The sequence below is a fragment of the Rhinichthys klamathensis genome, unplaced genomic scaffold (genome assembly GCF_029890125.1).
Source record: "Rhinichthys klamathensis goyatoka isolate OS25496 unplaced genomic scaffold, OSU_Roscu_1.1 h1tg000165l_1, whole genome shotgun sequence".
NCBI classification, from domain to species: domain Eukaryota; kingdom Metazoa; phylum Chordata; class Actinopteri; order Cypriniformes; family Leuciscidae; genus Rhinichthys; species Rhinichthys klamathensis.
Genome location: NW_026606697.1, coordinates 943,760 through 960,164, shown reverse-complemented (window position 1 = coordinate 960,164; position 16,405 = coordinate 943,760). Strand labels below are relative to the sequence as shown.

The following is a 16,405-nucleotide window of genomic DNA, read 5'->3' as shown; positions in this document are numbered from 1 at the left end:
ATTTAAATAACAAAATATAATTATTTCAGTAAAAAAGTATTGCAGCAATGAGAATCTAATGAAAATTACCACTGAGAATAATGAGAATTACAGTAAAACTGAAAAATATGCAGAAAAATTACAGAAAAATATCCAAACACATTAATGAGAATTTGAGGAAAATGCAATTAACTGTCACGAAAAAAGTGTCACAATGTAAAAAATCTCAATGGTCCTCAAAAAAGCTTTTTTGGGAGAATTCTTTTCATAAAATTCACTAAAATTAGCATCACTTAATCTGGCCACACATTTTCCCAACCAAACGTTTTTCCCCCACAAATGATTGAACAGTCTTTGGGGTCAAAAGTGTCATTTCTCCAGGGCCGTGGCCCAGATGTCGTCGGCTGGCGGGTCGGGCAGAACCCAGCCTCGAGGAACCGATGTACCGTCGGGGTGCTCGACAGAAACCAGGAACTGATCCCACTCTCTCCTGTCAGGGGGAATGCAATAGGAACACATTCTTTGAGCTTTATCACATTTACTCAGAGTTATTTTTAGAGGTTACTTCTGATTTGAAAACAGACCTTATTTGAATAAGAGCAGGAAGGGAGCGCTCAGCCTGTGTGTAGTAATCATGGAACGGTTGAAGAGGGTGATCAGGTGGCAATTCAGCTAAAGAAAAAGAAAAGAAGAGAGTTTACAATCATGTAAATGAACAATTGCACATTGTATTGCATATGAATGAACCTAAAAAAATAGGGAAACAAGTGCCATATAAATACGACTGAACAAAAAGATCGACTGTAGGTTTATTCTGTACTATTTTAAGATGTGCTGCACCACATATACTCACTGTACACCGAGTGAAGCACACCTTAAAATAGTACAGGGACAGAAAACTGGCTATACTGCCAACTTGTGGTGTCCTCAGAAAAAAAACATCCCAAATGGATTAAGGATCAGGAAACTTGCTTAGGACCTGGATGTGTTTGTCTCGTAGTAGATACAGTGCTGGTCAGAATTATTGGTAAATATGATCAAAGTTGGGTGTAAAAAATAAATCTGCATTTGTTAATCCTATTGTGCATTGTTAAAATCACATTATGAAATAAATGTTTTTCTCCAAAACACATTGGGAACAATTATTTGCCCTCTTTTATTTAATACTTTAAAGTATTTAATAAAAGGGGGCAAATAATTGTTCCCAACGTGTTTCGGAGAAAAACATTTATTTCATAATGAGATTTTCCCCCCACTTTCAATTCTTCAATAAAAGGTTAGATTTTAACAATGCACAATAGGATTAACAATGCAGATTTATTTTCTACACCCAACTTTGATCATATTTACCAAGGGGGCAAATAATTGCGTAAGTAGTAAACACACTAACGGCCAAAAGTTTGGAATCAATTTTTATTGTATGCTCACCATGGCTGCATCTATTTTATCAAAAAAAGTAAAAACAGTAATATGTGAAATATTTGTACAATTTAAAATAACTGTTTTCTATTTTAATATATTTTAAAATGTAATTGATATTTCTGCCTGTCTGCCTATCTGTCTGTCTGTCTGTCTATCTATCTATCTGTCTATCTGTCTGTCTGTCTATCTATCTATCTATCTATCTATCTATCTATCTATCTATCTATCTATCTATCTATCTATCTATCTATCTATCTATCTATCTATCTATCTGTCTGTCTGTCTGTCTGTCTGTCTGTCTGTCTGTCTGTCTGTCTGTCTGTCTGTCTATCTATCTATCTATCTATCTATCTATCTATCTGTCTGTCTATCTATCTATCTGTCTGTCTGTCTGTCTGTCTATCTATCTATCTATCTATCTATCTATCTATCTATCTATCTATCTATCTATACTCAAACCCAGTATTACCTCCAAACAGCATTGCGTCCACATCTCGTTTCTTCTGCAAGAGCTTCTCTTTTTCTTTCTTCAGTCGTTTCTCGCGGTCTCGTTTGCGTTCCTCTTCCTGCTCTCCCTCCAGCATGACTCTCAGAGCTTTCTCCTCTGTTGCGTAGATGGCTGTGCGTTTATGGATCAGACTCCTCAACCGCTCCAGGTGACCATCAAATATGTCATCACTCGGTTTTCCCGGAAACATGCCTATTAAAATCGGAAAAATTCAAGGAAATTAAGCATTAAAGATATGGTTATACAAACTTTTACATTAAATTGTGCAAACATAATCTTATTTTTATGTTTACCTTTCCTGGCTGCCGCCTCTTTCCTGAGTTTCCTGAGTTTTTCCAGTGATTTGAGGATGTCCAGCATTCTCTTGGCATCTGCTTGTTTCTTTCTGACCTCTGAGAGAACAGCATCTGCGGCCTGTTTCAACTCTTTCTCCTGAACAACAACAAAACTATTAGATCAGGCATTACTGGATGTATAAACTCATCCACACAAAATGTTCACAGTAGAGGAAATTCACATATTGATACTGTTAAATATCTATAACTAAAATTAGTCAAAATATTAGTGATGTCAAATTTTTTTTTTTTTTTTACAGGAACAGGTCATTAACTAACAGAAGTCTCTTAAAGTGATATTAGTAAAGACTAGCTAGCATAATGGAAAGTAATATTAAGTGCACAAGGAAAAATATAAACTAATTATAAATCAATATTCCCCCCCAAAAAACATCCCTGATTTGAAATGTAATGATTGCAGAAAGGTACAAATAAAGAAACACCCATAATATTCTTAATATCCATTCATACCAAAGTAGGGAAATTATTTAAAATGCATAATATATTTTATTTATGTTCTCTTAACTGAGACATTTTGAGAAAAGAAAAATACTTATAATTGTTTTTAATTACATTATTTATATAAGAGAATATAGCATAATTATCAATTCATTAATATTACATTTTCGAATAAATCATATTGTATGATATTATTAATATAGAATCATAATACATCTACATATATAAAGCATAATTAATAATAAAACTATCAATAATATTTTATATCATGAAAATGCAATGCATAACGGATGACCCAAAACTGAGCGTGTAGCGCCCCCTATATGATATAAGCTGTCAGTTTTCCTCACTCTGTTCTTCTCCTCCACTTCTTGAATGCGTTTCATCTGCCATTTATCAACCGCCGCCTCTCGTTCAGCTCGTCTAGCCTCCCGTTCCAGCTCTTCCTCCTTCAGTTCCACCTTCCTTCTCCTCATCCTGGCTCTCTTCTTGTTGATCTGCAGTACTTTCCTCTTGATGCTGCGAACGCAGTCTGGGTCCTTCAGCTCGGCCAGTCTCTCCTGGATGTGGTTCTTCAGTTCTGCTGCTTTTGACAGCGTACTAGTCCACACATCTTCATTCTCCAAATTATCCTTCAGCATCTGGCACACGATATTTAACTCAGACAGCATTTTAACAGTCCCATACAGATTTTCTTTGAACTGAGAGATGGGTGGGTGGGATTCGGTTCGCTTTGGTTCACTGGGGTTCCTGATTCTTGAATGCAAGAAACGTTGAATCCACTGCTGATCTCTCAACAGCTGCTTGGATTCTTCATCGCAAGCTGTCACTGAAGTATTTTTACTGTTGTTTTGGTTGTCATCTAGCCAGGATCTATTCGCAGACTGGTCGGTAAATGAGTCATTTTGGCGGTTGGAGGTGTACATGTGAGCTGAATGATCCGGCCTGACGTTGGACTGATATGATGGTGGGGCTGAATTTGGATATTGATGTTGATTTGGTGGGAAATGTCCACTGTAATGATGTTCTGGTTGATTCCACTGGTTCTGGAGCCAGGGTGGAGGGTTCTCAGTGTGTTGAGGAGGCTCAAAGGTGACTGGAGGTGGTCTGCTCGGGTCGAAGGGTGGGAACTGGTGCCAGTGAGTCTGTACTGGTGGATGTTGATACATGTTCCATGTGTGTCCCGCTGCAGCCGGAGGAGGCATTGGTGGTGGTCCTGCACCTCCTCCTGGATAACCCGCGCCGTATGTACACGCAGGAGCATAGAAGGGAGGAGGCGGAGCGCCCATATAACCGAACTGGTGAGAGTTATCCATTATTTCATGCTAAAATCAAATCAGTGTTTGTTGAAGCGCGCAGTTATGACGAACGTCCAGAGAACAGCTTATAACCGGAAATTATGAAGAAAGAACTTCCGGTCGGGAGGGCTTCAAAATAAAATCCCTTTCAAAATTAAAGCAGGATGGAAATTAACATTGAGGACACCGGAAAAATGTATAATCTGATTATAAATTAAAGGAAGAGTTTTCTTGAAAATGAAAATTCTGTCATCATTTATTCACCCTCAAGTTGTTTCAAAGCTGTATGAATTTCTTTCTTCTGCTGAACACAAAAGAAGATATTTTGAAGAATGTCGGTAACCAAACAGGTGATGGACCCCATTGACTTCCATAGTATGTTTTTCCTACTATGGAAGTCAATGGGGTCCATCACTTCTTATACTGTCTATGGTCCATCAACTGTTTCCGACATTCTTCAAAATATCTTCTTTTGTGTTCAGCAGAAGAAAGAAAATCTTACAGGTTTGAAACAACTTGAGGGTGAATAAATGATGACAGAATTTTCATTTTTAAGTGAACCATTCCTTTAAAGCAGCACAACTGTTTTCAACATTGATAATAATATGAAATATTTCTTGAGCAGGAAATCAGCATATTGGGATGATTTCTGGAGGATCATGTGACACTGAAGACAATGATGCTGTTCTCCTCAACTTCTTGAATGTTAAATTATATTCAAATAGAAAACATTTTAATTTGCAATAACATTTCACAATATGTTTTTAAATGCAGCCTTGTTGAGCATAAGTGATTTCTTAGAAAACATTACCTATTGCATTCTATTCTGTTCTTCTCTATTCTATATAAGAAAATCGTATTTTGCTAATATTATTTTATCCATTAATTGAAACATTTGTTAGTATATTTAATTATGCATTTATATATTTAATTTTGTCAATACTATCCCTCTTTGTTCAATAAATAAAGAGTAGGCTATTGTCTGATTCAAGTCATTACTCTAACATTGCATTGTACTGTAGTAAAATGAATAGTTTAACTACAACTGAAAATTCTGTTATCATTTACTCAGCCTCATGTTTTTATAAACCTTTAGGCCTTTCTTCCATGAAACACAAAAGGAGATGCTTTGCAGGATGACAACCTTCATTTCATCTTTCCATACAGTGAAAGAAAATGATGAATGAAAAATAAATGGTTCCATGGAAGAAAATATTGCTAGTTTTGACCATGAGTGTGAATAAATGACAGATTTTAAATTTTTGAGTGAACTATGCCTTTAATGCTACATTTCATAATGTATTTTATGCTATGCTGTACGTGTTTGTCCATTAAGCAATGTCATATTTAGTTTCTTTGTTGGTCTTTATCTAATGCTCATTGTTGTGTTTATTGAAATACAACAGAATACCTGCATTGTTCAGTGATAATATTTACATTTTATTCATACATCATTTTTTTTGTACATATATCCTTTGACTTGACGGCTGAATCATACAAGGTTTCTACTCTCTCTATGTAAAAAGTAACCCCTTCCCGCGTTGCATTAATGTGAGTAAACTCTATAACAATGCAATTCAAAAGAAAAAGAAATCCATTTCTGTGAAGAGATTAAAAATGAATTACACCGGTAATCCAGCACAGAGATTAAATCACTGTGTAACTACTGCAGTTACTGATGTGCAACTTTCTCAAAGAGACCAGTTGACTTGGTTGCCGATACAAATACATCTTCCATTACTGGGCAACTTTGTGAATAACAGGAGAAATTAAAACAAGACATTGATCAGGTGACAGTAGGCATGTCCTTGAAGTTCCAGCCAGTTACTGATTTTCTTGACACTTAAAATAATGCAAATAGCAGCCTGAGAGTAATAGCAAACTGGACATCTAAAAATCCCACTTCAATCCACAGCATTGAGTGAAGGAAAGAAATAATGTGCCAAATTTAAAGTTAGCTTATACAGAGACATAATTTGATTAAAGAGACCTTTATCAAATACATATTCTGGTGGGGTTCTAATTATTATTCATATGGTTCAGCTACAGAAATGTCATATTGGATACTTTATTTCAATGTCTGCTACAGTAACTATAACAAGCACATGACCAGTGTGACACAAAATGTGTAATTTTATTCCAAGCAGGGCAAAGAGAAATTAAAATGAAATAAAATAAAATAAAATTCTTTATATTTCATAAATCTCTTTAGGAGGATAGGTTCAGGGGAGACTTCCCACAGACTTGGTAGACTGAACTTATTTCTATGAGCCATGATTACATAAAGTGAGGGAAGAGATGGCATAAATTCACAGAATAAGATTTTCCAAAGTGAGTAACAAATCATCACAAGCGTATAGTGAGAAATGGACCCTTAGGACAACGGAGGATGCAAACAATCAGCTACAGAAAAGTCTTGATTTTAAACCGGGTTTGTAGTTTTTAGTTCTTGGCGGCATCAGCCTGTCTTGTCCAGTTCTCCTCCTCGATTCCAGAATCATACTCCTCCTCAGAGGAGTCTTTAGCAGCAGCTCTGAGTGGAGAGAGAAACAGAGTCAATGACACTAATCAAATGACTACCAAGTTCCATTAAAATAATTAGTAATTAGTAAATTCAAAAGGACAGCAATGTGTGTTGGTTTACATAGACAGTTAAGCTATCAAGTGTATTTATAGATTCTCAATATGTACAAATCTAACCACAGTTCTTTAAGTAATTGAATGAACCCAAAATGAGGAACATTATATTATGTTTGCAGATTAATATATATTGTTTAAAAAGTTTTTGATAAAATTGCAATGTGCATTACAATTCAAAAAGATAAATAAAAGATAGGTATTTTCAAAATAAATTCTTTAAATGCATGATATACTTTAATTTTAAAGGTTTTATTAGGTAACTACATTAGTTGGCATGAACTAAGAATGAACAATACTTCTACACCATTTAATAATCTTAGTTAATGTTTCAACATTTACTTATACATTTGATTTTAATGATATTTATTGAATTATATGTATTATTAAAAATATTGTATAATTATTTTTTTAATAAAAAAATAGTGCATTACAGTTTAAATAGATAAATAAAAGATCAAGGCATCTTCAAAATAGATTCTTCAAATACATGATATACTTACATTTTTTGGTAACACTTTATAATAAGGTTTCATTTGTTAACATGAACTAAGAATGAACCTTAGTTAATTTCAACATTTACTAATACATTTTGAAGACCAAAAGTTGTATTTTGTGAACATTAGTTAATGCACTGTGAACTAACAAACAAAGAACACGTGTTTTTATTAACTAACAATAAGAAAGATCTGAAATGTTGTAAAATAATATATTGCTCACTGTTAGTTTATGTTAGTTATAACACTTGTATTGTCAAGTGTTATCAATTTTAAGGTTTTTTTATTTATTCTTTTAATTGTATTTTTACCCTAAAATGGCCTACTCCTGCTCAGAACAGAAAGAGAGAGAAAAAAGAATAACTTCAGGCCTGAAAACTGTCCATAGTTCCAGGTGAGTCAGAATAGGTTTTAAACTTAAGCGTAGACAGATAAGATGAAAAAAAAAATGAAAAAAAAAATTTAGGCCATGGAAGCTCTCACCTTATGTACTGAGCTGGTGCTTTTCCTTGAACCACTTCCTTGTTCACCTCCACTGCCACAATATCTGAATGTGGCACCTCAAACATGGGATCAAGCAGCAGTTTTTCCTGTTGGGAAATAGTGGCAGCTTATGACATCACAAGAGCACACGTAATTAAACCAGCATGCCTTTGAGGAACGGAAAACTGAATACAATACAAGCAACAAAAACAGCATTCTCTTACCATTATGGATCTAAGCCCACGGGCTCCGGTTTTACGCTCCAGAGCTAATCTGGCGATCGCTCTAAGGGCATCAGTCGAAACGTTGAGATCACACTAATACAAAACAAAGACACAGCACATCCTTAGAGAAACACTTGATGATTTTCTTTTCACTTATGCCACATTTTACCATATTATATTACATGATGTATTATATATTTACTGAATTTGTAGCACTGTCTATAAATCATCTGCTTATATTAACAAATTGAATAAATAAATAAAATATCAATATATATATATATAATATAATTATATTTAAAAAATAACAATAATGATAATAAAAGAATGTTCAAAAGGAGATGAGATAATAAAAATGGCAAAAAGTTGTATTTTATTTTTAATTATTATTATTTTATTTTGTAATTTTAGGGGTTTAATTTTAATTCGCTTAATTCAAAGTCAATGGGAAGTTCCTATTTACACAGCATACAATTCAAATTCAATTCTTAACATGTTAAAATAATTAAACGCAAATAAATTACTGAAACACGCGGAATTGTGTCATTAACATAGTTTATGTCAAACCGATTATGTGCGCTCTCAACACACTGATCACACATTGTATTTATGCACACACATTTCAGTACATTCACATTGTTTCCACACACATTCAGGATAATATTATTATCCGTCATGTGTATGTTGCTGTGTTTAGTAATTCTGAATGTACTGTAGTAGGCATATAATGCAGTCATGTCAAGTTGGTTTTTTTTTTTTTCTTTGGCATCTCCATGTGATCCTGATCCTACATGTCTAAAATGTAAACAAGCTCTTTGCTGTTACACTGTACACTCAATTCTGAAAAGTTTTGTTTGGTAATGTTTTTTTTTATGTGTGTGTGCGCTTTGGTGTGCATAAATTTATGAATTATATAGTCTCCTGATATGATTTGGTTATTAGATATCCTTTTGGAGTCTCCATGTGTCCTTTTATGGAAAGACACCTAAATTTACAAAAAGCTAGCAGAAATTCCAGTTTTGTGAGAATAAATCCTACAATCCGATAGTTTACTTTGATGGATATAGCAAATGATGACAAAATAAATGCGTCATACAAGACAAATGAAGTATGCTTAATTTCACGTTGAGTATGCGTAAGTATCGCGATTAATTGTACAAAAGGGTACGCTTCGTTGTGATGAAAATGTTTAATCTATTGACACCTCTAGTTATATAGATTAGGTACCAACCTTGTCCATGCTGAAGAGAGCCTGATACTGTGGCACGACAGCATTGCGTGGCTCCGTAAGGATGCGCACCAGCGTCTCCTCATCCAGACTGTGCAGTGGAACCACAACGGGAAGACGGCCCACAAACTCAGGAATCATGCCGAATTCAATGAGGTCTCTGGCCTCCACGTGTTTCAGAAGTCGGTCTTTCTCCTCGATCTCGGCCACTGCGTCCATCTCTCCACCTGTGGTGTTTGCCAGGTCAGCCGCTGCTGCCGCCCTTCGACCTTTCCCCATGTTAGACGGTGTTCCAAACCCAAGGTACTATATATGGAATATAAAGACAATGGGCACATTATATATTATATATATATATATATATATATATATATATCCGCGCGCTCCGAGCGGAACATGGACAAGCATAGAAGCCTTTGTCTTTTGTTGCACGCTTAAACAGAATACAAAAATACACACAGAAATGTCAAAATGTCCACCTTGGTGAGTATCCACATAAGAACAGTCGATGTAAGCACTGTGTAAGCACTGTACGTTGTTCTACACACACGTAGGATTTATGCTCCTCAGGTGGTAACTCAACCTCACAGTGAAAGCCCTGCACAATTAATTCCAAATTACAACTTATTTATTGTTTTTAGCATATTTGTTTGGTTTATAGTTGTCTAAGGACTTGATAAAGTTACTATTATTGTCGAGTTATTGAAAACAAAACATGCTTTTTTTAATGGTATTTAAAAAAATTTTTTACCGTGGCTCTTATAGAAAAATGCATTAACCAAAAATGAAAGAAAAAATATCTCTTTGGTCAAAAAAGGTTCCCAACCCCTGATTTAAAATAGCTTATTAATAGTCATGTGATAGCAAAGCTGAATTTTCAGCAGCAATTACTCATCTTTGAAACAGATATATTTTGTAACATTATAAATGTCTGCAGTCACATTTGATGAGTCTTTTCTGAATAAAAGTATTAATTTCTTAAAAAAAATAAAAAGGATCTTGCTGACCCAAAACATTGCAATGGCAGTTTATGTAGTCCTGACAACCCCATACTAAACAAAGAAATACTTCTTAAGGCCGTTAGTCCATTGATCATTTATTAGAATAATTTAGCTGAAGGAAATGAAATATGAAATTTAAGATAACCAAGCTAGTCTTTCACCATTTTGTGAATAAAGCTTTATTCTTATGCGTCAACATTCTTTTAGAACTTACCTTCTCATTCTTTCTCCTGCTGATGATACGGTCGAGTCCATTAAATGCTCCAGATGCTACAAACAGGATGTTGGTGGTGTCAACTTGCACAGTTTCACCTCTCAGCTTTCTTGTGTTCTTCTCAGGAACATTAACAATAGTGCCTTCCAGTAGCTTAAGTAAACCCTACAAAAAACAACGTAAAGTTATTCATCACAACAAAAACACTATCACAGTTTAGGTTATTTAAAAAAAAATCTTTCTGTAAAGACATCAAAATTTTAGATATGACTAAAATCAGTTTTCTGTAGTCATAAAAAATGATTGGCAGATTTTGTACAAAATTAGTACATCATAAGTTTTTGTTAGTGATTAAAGAAGTACACTAGAAATACAGAAGTGAGATTTCAAGAATAACAGACTGTGTTTCTGTAAATCTTTAACAGCCGTGTGAGCGTTCTTGCGATTTAGGTCAAAGTTTAGCTGAATATCAGTGACACATCTGAAGTGCGTAATCTAGGACAGAGAATCTGCTTCATTTTTAATAACAAACCTGCTGCACTCCCTCTCCTCCCACGTCCCTTAACTGATGGATCCCGGGAACGCTGCCAATCTTGTCCACTTCGTCCAAAAACACGATACCTGAAACAATTTCAACATCCAAATCGAACTTTAATTGAAGAAATTATTTTTGAATATTTCATACATGTGGGTAAATGTCACAGGATGTTTCCCACAACTGTTACCTTGCTGAGCTTTCTCGATCACATAGTTGGCGTCCTGCAGAAGCTTTGCGATGACTGACTCTATGTCCTCTCCCACGTACCCCGCCTGGGTGAGGGTGGTGCAGTCACAGATTGCAAAGGGAACATCCAGGCATTTGGCCAGCGTTTGTGCCAGAAGTGTTTTTCCTGTCACACAACTCAAGGTTTCTAGTTTTTCCATATTACCACACTCAAAACATACACTAACGTTAAAAGGTATAGGGTCTGCGAATTGCTCAACAAAGCTGCCTTTATTTGATCAAAATCAATTTAAATATCAAAACCATCTTTGCTCCGTTTAATAATTAAGGCTTCTATCAAATCGTACACAACACTGAAAGTGTTTTTCGGTCTCACCAGAGCCAGTAGGGCCCAGCAGCACTATGTTGCTCTTCTCTAGTTTGATGTCGGTGTGTGTGGAGTCCAGCACTTCTCCTCCTCTCTTCTCTGGAGCTGCCTGCTGGTTCAACTGCTGCTGCATGGAGGCACCCAGAGCGTTTCCATGAGGACTGATCCCTGCGATCTGGAGCAGCTCTGGACAAATTAAACAACAGCAGCAAAAACAAAACAATAAATGCATAAATTATGAATTTTTTAAGCTTAGTGTTTCCAGAATCTTGATTATGTATCTTTGAAAAACTCAATTTGAAAAATTTCTTATGTAATTAGTCCAGTTTACATAATATTTTTTAAAAGGAATGTTCCAGGTTCAAAGGTCAAGTTTTTTTGGCACACTGGTAATTACCACAATAGTTTCAACACCTCACTTATCATAATTACAAAATATATGTTTACAGTAATGCACTTACAATGGTCTACAGTCTATAAGGCAAGACATTCAACAAGGGTTTGAATCAAAGTATCCAAAGCTCACATTTTTGTTAAACCACTTGAAAAAACTTTGATACAAAGATGTGCATTATTTAAGATTTTATATACATTTGCACAGGCAAAATTAGAAGACAATTTTAATCACAATGATCAACGAACTGAGAGATGGGGCCAAAAAATATTTTTAGGTAATTGAAAGCATGCCACACATGATGTCCATTCAGCTTCAACTTGTATCGAACATTTCTTTACGAGTCATATGGTAATAATAAAAAGTTATAATCAAAACTCTATACTTACATATACTTGCATATATACTTTCTATATAAAGAATAAAATATAAAAACATGACAAAAATGAAATAAAATTAGTTTAAGTCAAAGTATCAAAATGACTAAAACTAAAAATGAAATAAAAATCAATTAGAGCTAAATAGAAATTAGTAAAATGGCTAAGAAAATGACAAAAGCACATAAAAAATATTAAAGCAAAATCTAAAATTTTTTAAATATAAATGTTTTGCAAATCGCAAATAAGTACATGAATAATACTAGGTTATAACAGCACCGAAATGTTTACTCTTTTCTTCAGTAAAGACTAGTTGCATCATGCACTGTGAACTGGTAAGGTCAATTTGCTTAGTGTGCACAGCTGCTCTAATCATAGGATCTACAGGGATTTCATGTGACAAGGACCTCTGAAAGCTGCATTTGACAAAAGCGACACATGAACCAGCAGTCAAACGTAAAACATGACAGCATTCTTTCAGATACATGCATTGCCACTTACGTAATTATGCAATGATATAACATTTCAACAATGAAAAAGGGTAAAGGAAATGAAGAAAACTGACTATGTGATTTTTTGGCATTTGTACAACACCCAACATAAATCAAAGCAAACTGAAGCAACATAAAACAGACTTCTTTCGAAAAATAAATGGTTTAAATGACATCCTGTATGGACAATAAGATTATGGATGTGGACACACTTACTTGTAAACCTGTATTCGTCCTCTCGTCGTCTTAGCTCTAGCTCTACAGAGAAAGGAGGACAGTTATAAAAAACCCTGATCAATTAAAAGTAAACTCTGCTGCAAAAATGCTTCTGAATTGTACAAATGCCAAAAGATGACAGATATCATAAAATGCTGCTGCTGGATTAGATACTAATGGACAGAGTACACATCACAACGGAGGTTATTTTGGCTTCTGAAGGAGAAGATTAGAAGATTCAAGAAGGAACACATTGGCAAACTGTCATATCCTTTATTTGAAACACTGCATAACCAGAATGCTTAAAAAGACAATTTAACGTAACTAATGTGGCATATTTCTGGGTAAATGCAGAGTAGAAGTCGCAGCAATCATCCCTACTATTGCCCACAGGGTCACTTCTTCATTTTAATTTCAGCTGACAGAGTGAAACCTGGCTTTTTGAGGACATGGATTTAATTTGTATCCTGTAACAGATTCATTTCCTAATGGCTGTGTTTATCTTACATAAGACCTGTTTAGTGAAAACCACCTGCTCCTACCTTCCATGTGTGTTTTACACACACACACACACACACACACACACACACACACACACACACACACACACACACACACACACACACACACTCACCTCGAGGAGTGAGGGAGGCCTGTTTCTCCGCCTCCACCTGCTGCTGTCTGGAGCCTGTGGGCATGTTATTGTAGATGCGTTTATAATGGTTGTAAACGGCCACTGCCAGAACCTTCTTAGCATGGTCCTGACCCACAACATACTTATCCAGATAAGCATAGATCTGCGAGAAAACAAAGAGATTATATATTATATTAAGATGGAGACAACCAGGGGTGTTATACTGCTTTAAAATCTCAAAGTAAAATGAATAACCAACTTTTTTAGGTGGTGGAGGGGGTTTCTGTTGGAAAGCCAACTTGACAGCTTCTGCTGCGGATTCCGGGTCTTTACTCAAACTCTTCTTAGTATCCGTTTCGGAAAGCACCACGAAAAAGTGGTGGCATTTTTCACATTTCACAAAGCGAGTTGATGCTACACAAAAGAGAAATAACATCTTAGTGTAATTTTATTAAAATAATGGGACTGTTACTCATTCTACTCACTTTTAACTAGAGCTGCATGATTAATTGAAACTGAAATACTGTTATTTAATAATAATAACAACATTAATAAAATAAGCAAGAAAGAATTTCTTAAATCGCAATTTAAAATGCAATCTCAATTTTTTACTTTTAACAAAGCAACTTTAAAACGTTGTTACTAATTAAAGCACCAGCAGATGAAAAAGCAACTTGTGTGTGATTTATTTTTAGCATTGAACAGTTAGTTCAGTTAACACTCTGGCCTACTTAAACATGCACAAGGGCAAAATAAACCATAACTCTTTGGAAACAAGGTCAGTAATAAAAAAAAGTGATCATCTTGAGTAATCTCATATTATACACAGCAGACAAACAATTGTGTGAAAAAAATTAATGAAATCAAATGAAAATGAAATGGTAATAGAAAATTAAACCATAGAAAATAAATCAAGTACTCACAAACAAATGTTTCTACATGTGTGCAAGGATCTCCACATTTAGGGCATCTCAGCTGACTTCCTCCTTTGCCAGAATTATTTGAGCTGGATCTCTTTCCACTTCCTTCACCAACAGATTTCTTAGAAGGAAGACAAGTATATACATATTAAAAAATAAATAAATAAAAATCCAGAAAGAGGATGAATTTAATTACATTGGCAAGTTGTTATTTCCTCCTTAAACCCTTGTTGTCAGAGAATAGGGAGTGTATGACAAGTAACGCTGTATATCCATCATCGTACCTTTCCGCCATCTCCATCTTTAATCCCATCTTTTGAAGCAAAGTACACAGAAGTCTCGGAGAATGACCTGACGGGGATACGGCGTGCCAGACGAACCTCACGAGCTCCCGGGAGGCTCAGTGACAGGAACTGGACTCTGGAGCCGGATATTCCTGTGTCACATACACAAACATGAGACCTTCAGGAGGAAATTCACTCAAAATAACAATTACATGATGCCAGTTACGAAATCATTATCATGTTGTTTAGAGTGCCTCTACAGGACATTGGCAACAAAATGTACACTTTACTAGAACAGAAATCAAATATCCAACCATTAAAATAATGGTTCTTATCAGACTATAGGAGTCTTGACAAAGAACACTATTAATTTTTCATTTTATGAATCTAGAAATCGATTTAAAACAACAACCAGGCAAAACTAACAGCCAAATAAATAATGACACCTTAAACATCATAACAATTCCTAAATTAAATCACTATAGTAGGTGAACATTTTAATAAACAATCTGGTTATAGGCAATTCTCATTATGTAGGCTAACGTTACAGCAATAGATGCACTTGTCAACAACTGTCTAATGTTTTTTTGTTTTACTTTATGAAGGATTTAAATCTAATTTTCTATATGAGGGTGGATGTAAATGTTTGTGAATCATTGAACATCATTTGTGGTTTGTTTGTTAATATATATATATATATATATATATATATATATATATATATATATATATATATATATATTGTTAGCGCACCAGCAGCAGCAGCGCTAGTAAAACTAACTAGGCTAAGAAACAAACAAACATCAATATTTCTCAAAATACGACTTTCTTCTTACCTTTATGAGCAGAATTTATGAGTTTTCTCGCTGCTAAAGCACACGTACACGACATGTTTCAGAATTGTTTTGTTTTTTGACGAACTGAATCGGTTGATTTTGAGGAGCGCTGGGGAGGTTAGCGCTAGCTGAGAGCTAACCCACTGAAAGCCATTCAATATAGGCCCAACAATAATAAATGACTTAAACAGAATATGTGAATTAAATAAAAATTAATCAAACATATTAATATACGAAATGCGTTATTTTGGAAGCTGCTATATGCAGCTGAACTAAACACACACTGCTGTCGGAACTAGTCACTGTGAGACAAGTAAACAACTGATGACACTTTTGAATCACTGAATCATTCTGATAGAGAATCATTTGTGTCAGTGAATCCATGAGTGAATCATGAGTGAATCCATATGCGAAGATTCAAACAACCGGGTCAGTGAATCGCTTATGCTTAGTCAATTGCTGCGTCCCAATTCGCATACTATCCGTCCTAAATAGTATTCGAAAATAGAATTAGTACGTCCCAAATCGTAGTATGTTGAAATGAGTGTCCCAAAGAGACCCGGATGGTCTACTATATCCGGTCAGAATCCGAAGTGCAGATCGATGCGCACTCTAACGGCTGATATTGCCCACAACCCATCGCGCGTTGGACGAGGATTCGGTTAGAACTACAAACACGAATGAAAAGTGTTCAAAAACTACAGACATGGAGGACGCACGAGTCCGGCGGTTGTGTAGAGAGGTTTAGATAAAGGGGTTTGAGTGATTAATTATCAGTATCTAACCTGACGAAAATGTATTTATTCAATGTTGTCCACATTATATTGCATCTGCAGCAGCATTGTGAACTTTTGCAAAGATACGTTTAGCCATTAAC

At 35.2% G+C, this 16,405-nt stretch overlaps 2 protein-coding genes across 3 annotated transcripts; both read right to left on the bottom strand.

Moving 5' to 3' along the window:
- Nucleotides 1-242: 242 nt before the first annotated feature.
- On the bottom strand, nucleotides 243-4,077 carry pdcd7 (programmed cell death 7). The gene is made up of 5 exons (XM_056259149.1): nucleotides 3,054-4,077; nucleotides 2,203-2,341; nucleotides 1,871-2,101; nucleotides 564-651; nucleotides 243-469 (listed from the first exon to the last, which is right to left on the bottom strand). The coding sequence occupies exons 1-5, from the start codon at nucleotides 4,017-4,019 to the stop codon at nucleotides 349-351; spliced, it is 1,545 nt and encodes a 514-aa protein (XP_056115124.1). The 5' UTR covers nucleotides 4,020-4,077; the 3' UTR covers nucleotides 243-348.
- Nucleotides 4,078-5,340: 1,263 nt separating this feature from the next.
- clpxa (caseinolytic mitochondrial matrix peptidase chaperone subunit Xa) lies at nucleotides 5,341-15,865 on the bottom strand. 2 transcript variants are annotated; one of them, XM_056259147.1, is made up of 14 exons: nucleotides 15,529-15,865; nucleotides 14,693-14,844; nucleotides 14,412-14,529; nucleotides 13,748-13,902; nucleotides 13,489-13,651; nucleotides 12,855-12,896; nucleotides 11,386-11,562; nucleotides 11,011-11,175; nucleotides 10,818-10,906; nucleotides 10,286-10,450; nucleotides 9,074-9,376; nucleotides 7,843-7,935; nucleotides 7,619-7,725; nucleotides 5,341-6,534 (listed from the first exon to the last, which is right to left on the bottom strand). In XM_056259147.1, the coding sequence occupies exons 1-14, from the start codon at nucleotides 15,581-15,583 to the stop codon at nucleotides 6,444-6,446; spliced, it is 1,875 nt and encodes a 624-aa protein (XP_056115122.1). In that variant the 5' UTR covers nucleotides 15,584-15,865; the 3' UTR covers nucleotides 5,341-6,443. The 2 variants fall into 2 exon arrangements, with proteins under 2 accessions (XP_056115122.1, XP_056115123.1); XM_056259148.1 differs by lacking the exon at nucleotides 12,855-12,896.
- Nucleotides 15,866-16,405: the final 540 nt, after the last annotated feature.

What these genes read in the sequence shown, in the direction of transcription:
- pdcd7 (XM_056259149.1), bottom strand. Translation starts at nt 4,019, where the DNA reads ATGGATAACTCTCACCAGTTCGGTTATATGGGCGCTCCGCCTCCTCCC. An exon ending in GGACGCAATGCTGTTTGGAG is followed by an intron (nt 652 to 1,870) that starts GTAATACTGGGT and finishes CTTTTTCTTTAG; the next exon opens with CTGAATTGCCACCTGATCAC. An exon ending in CCTGCTCTTATTCAAATAAG is followed by an intron (nt 470 to 563) that starts GTCTGTTTTCAA and finishes TCCCCCTGACAG; the next exon opens with GAGAGAGTGGGATCAGTTCC.
- clpxa (XM_056259147.1), bottom strand. Translation starts at nt 15,583, where the DNA reads ATGTCGTGTACGTGTGCTTTAGCAGCGAGAAAACTCATAAATTCTGCT. An exon ending in AAGATGGAGATGGCGGAAAG is followed by an intron (nt 14,530 to 14,692) that starts GTACGATGATGG and finishes CTTCCTTCTAAG; the next exon opens with AAATCTGTTGGTGAAGGAAG. An exon ending in GATCGAGAAAGCTCAGCAAG is followed by an intron (nt 10,907 to 11,010) that starts GTAACAGTTGTG and finishes AAATTGTTTCAG; the next exon opens with GTATCGTGTTTTTGGACGAA.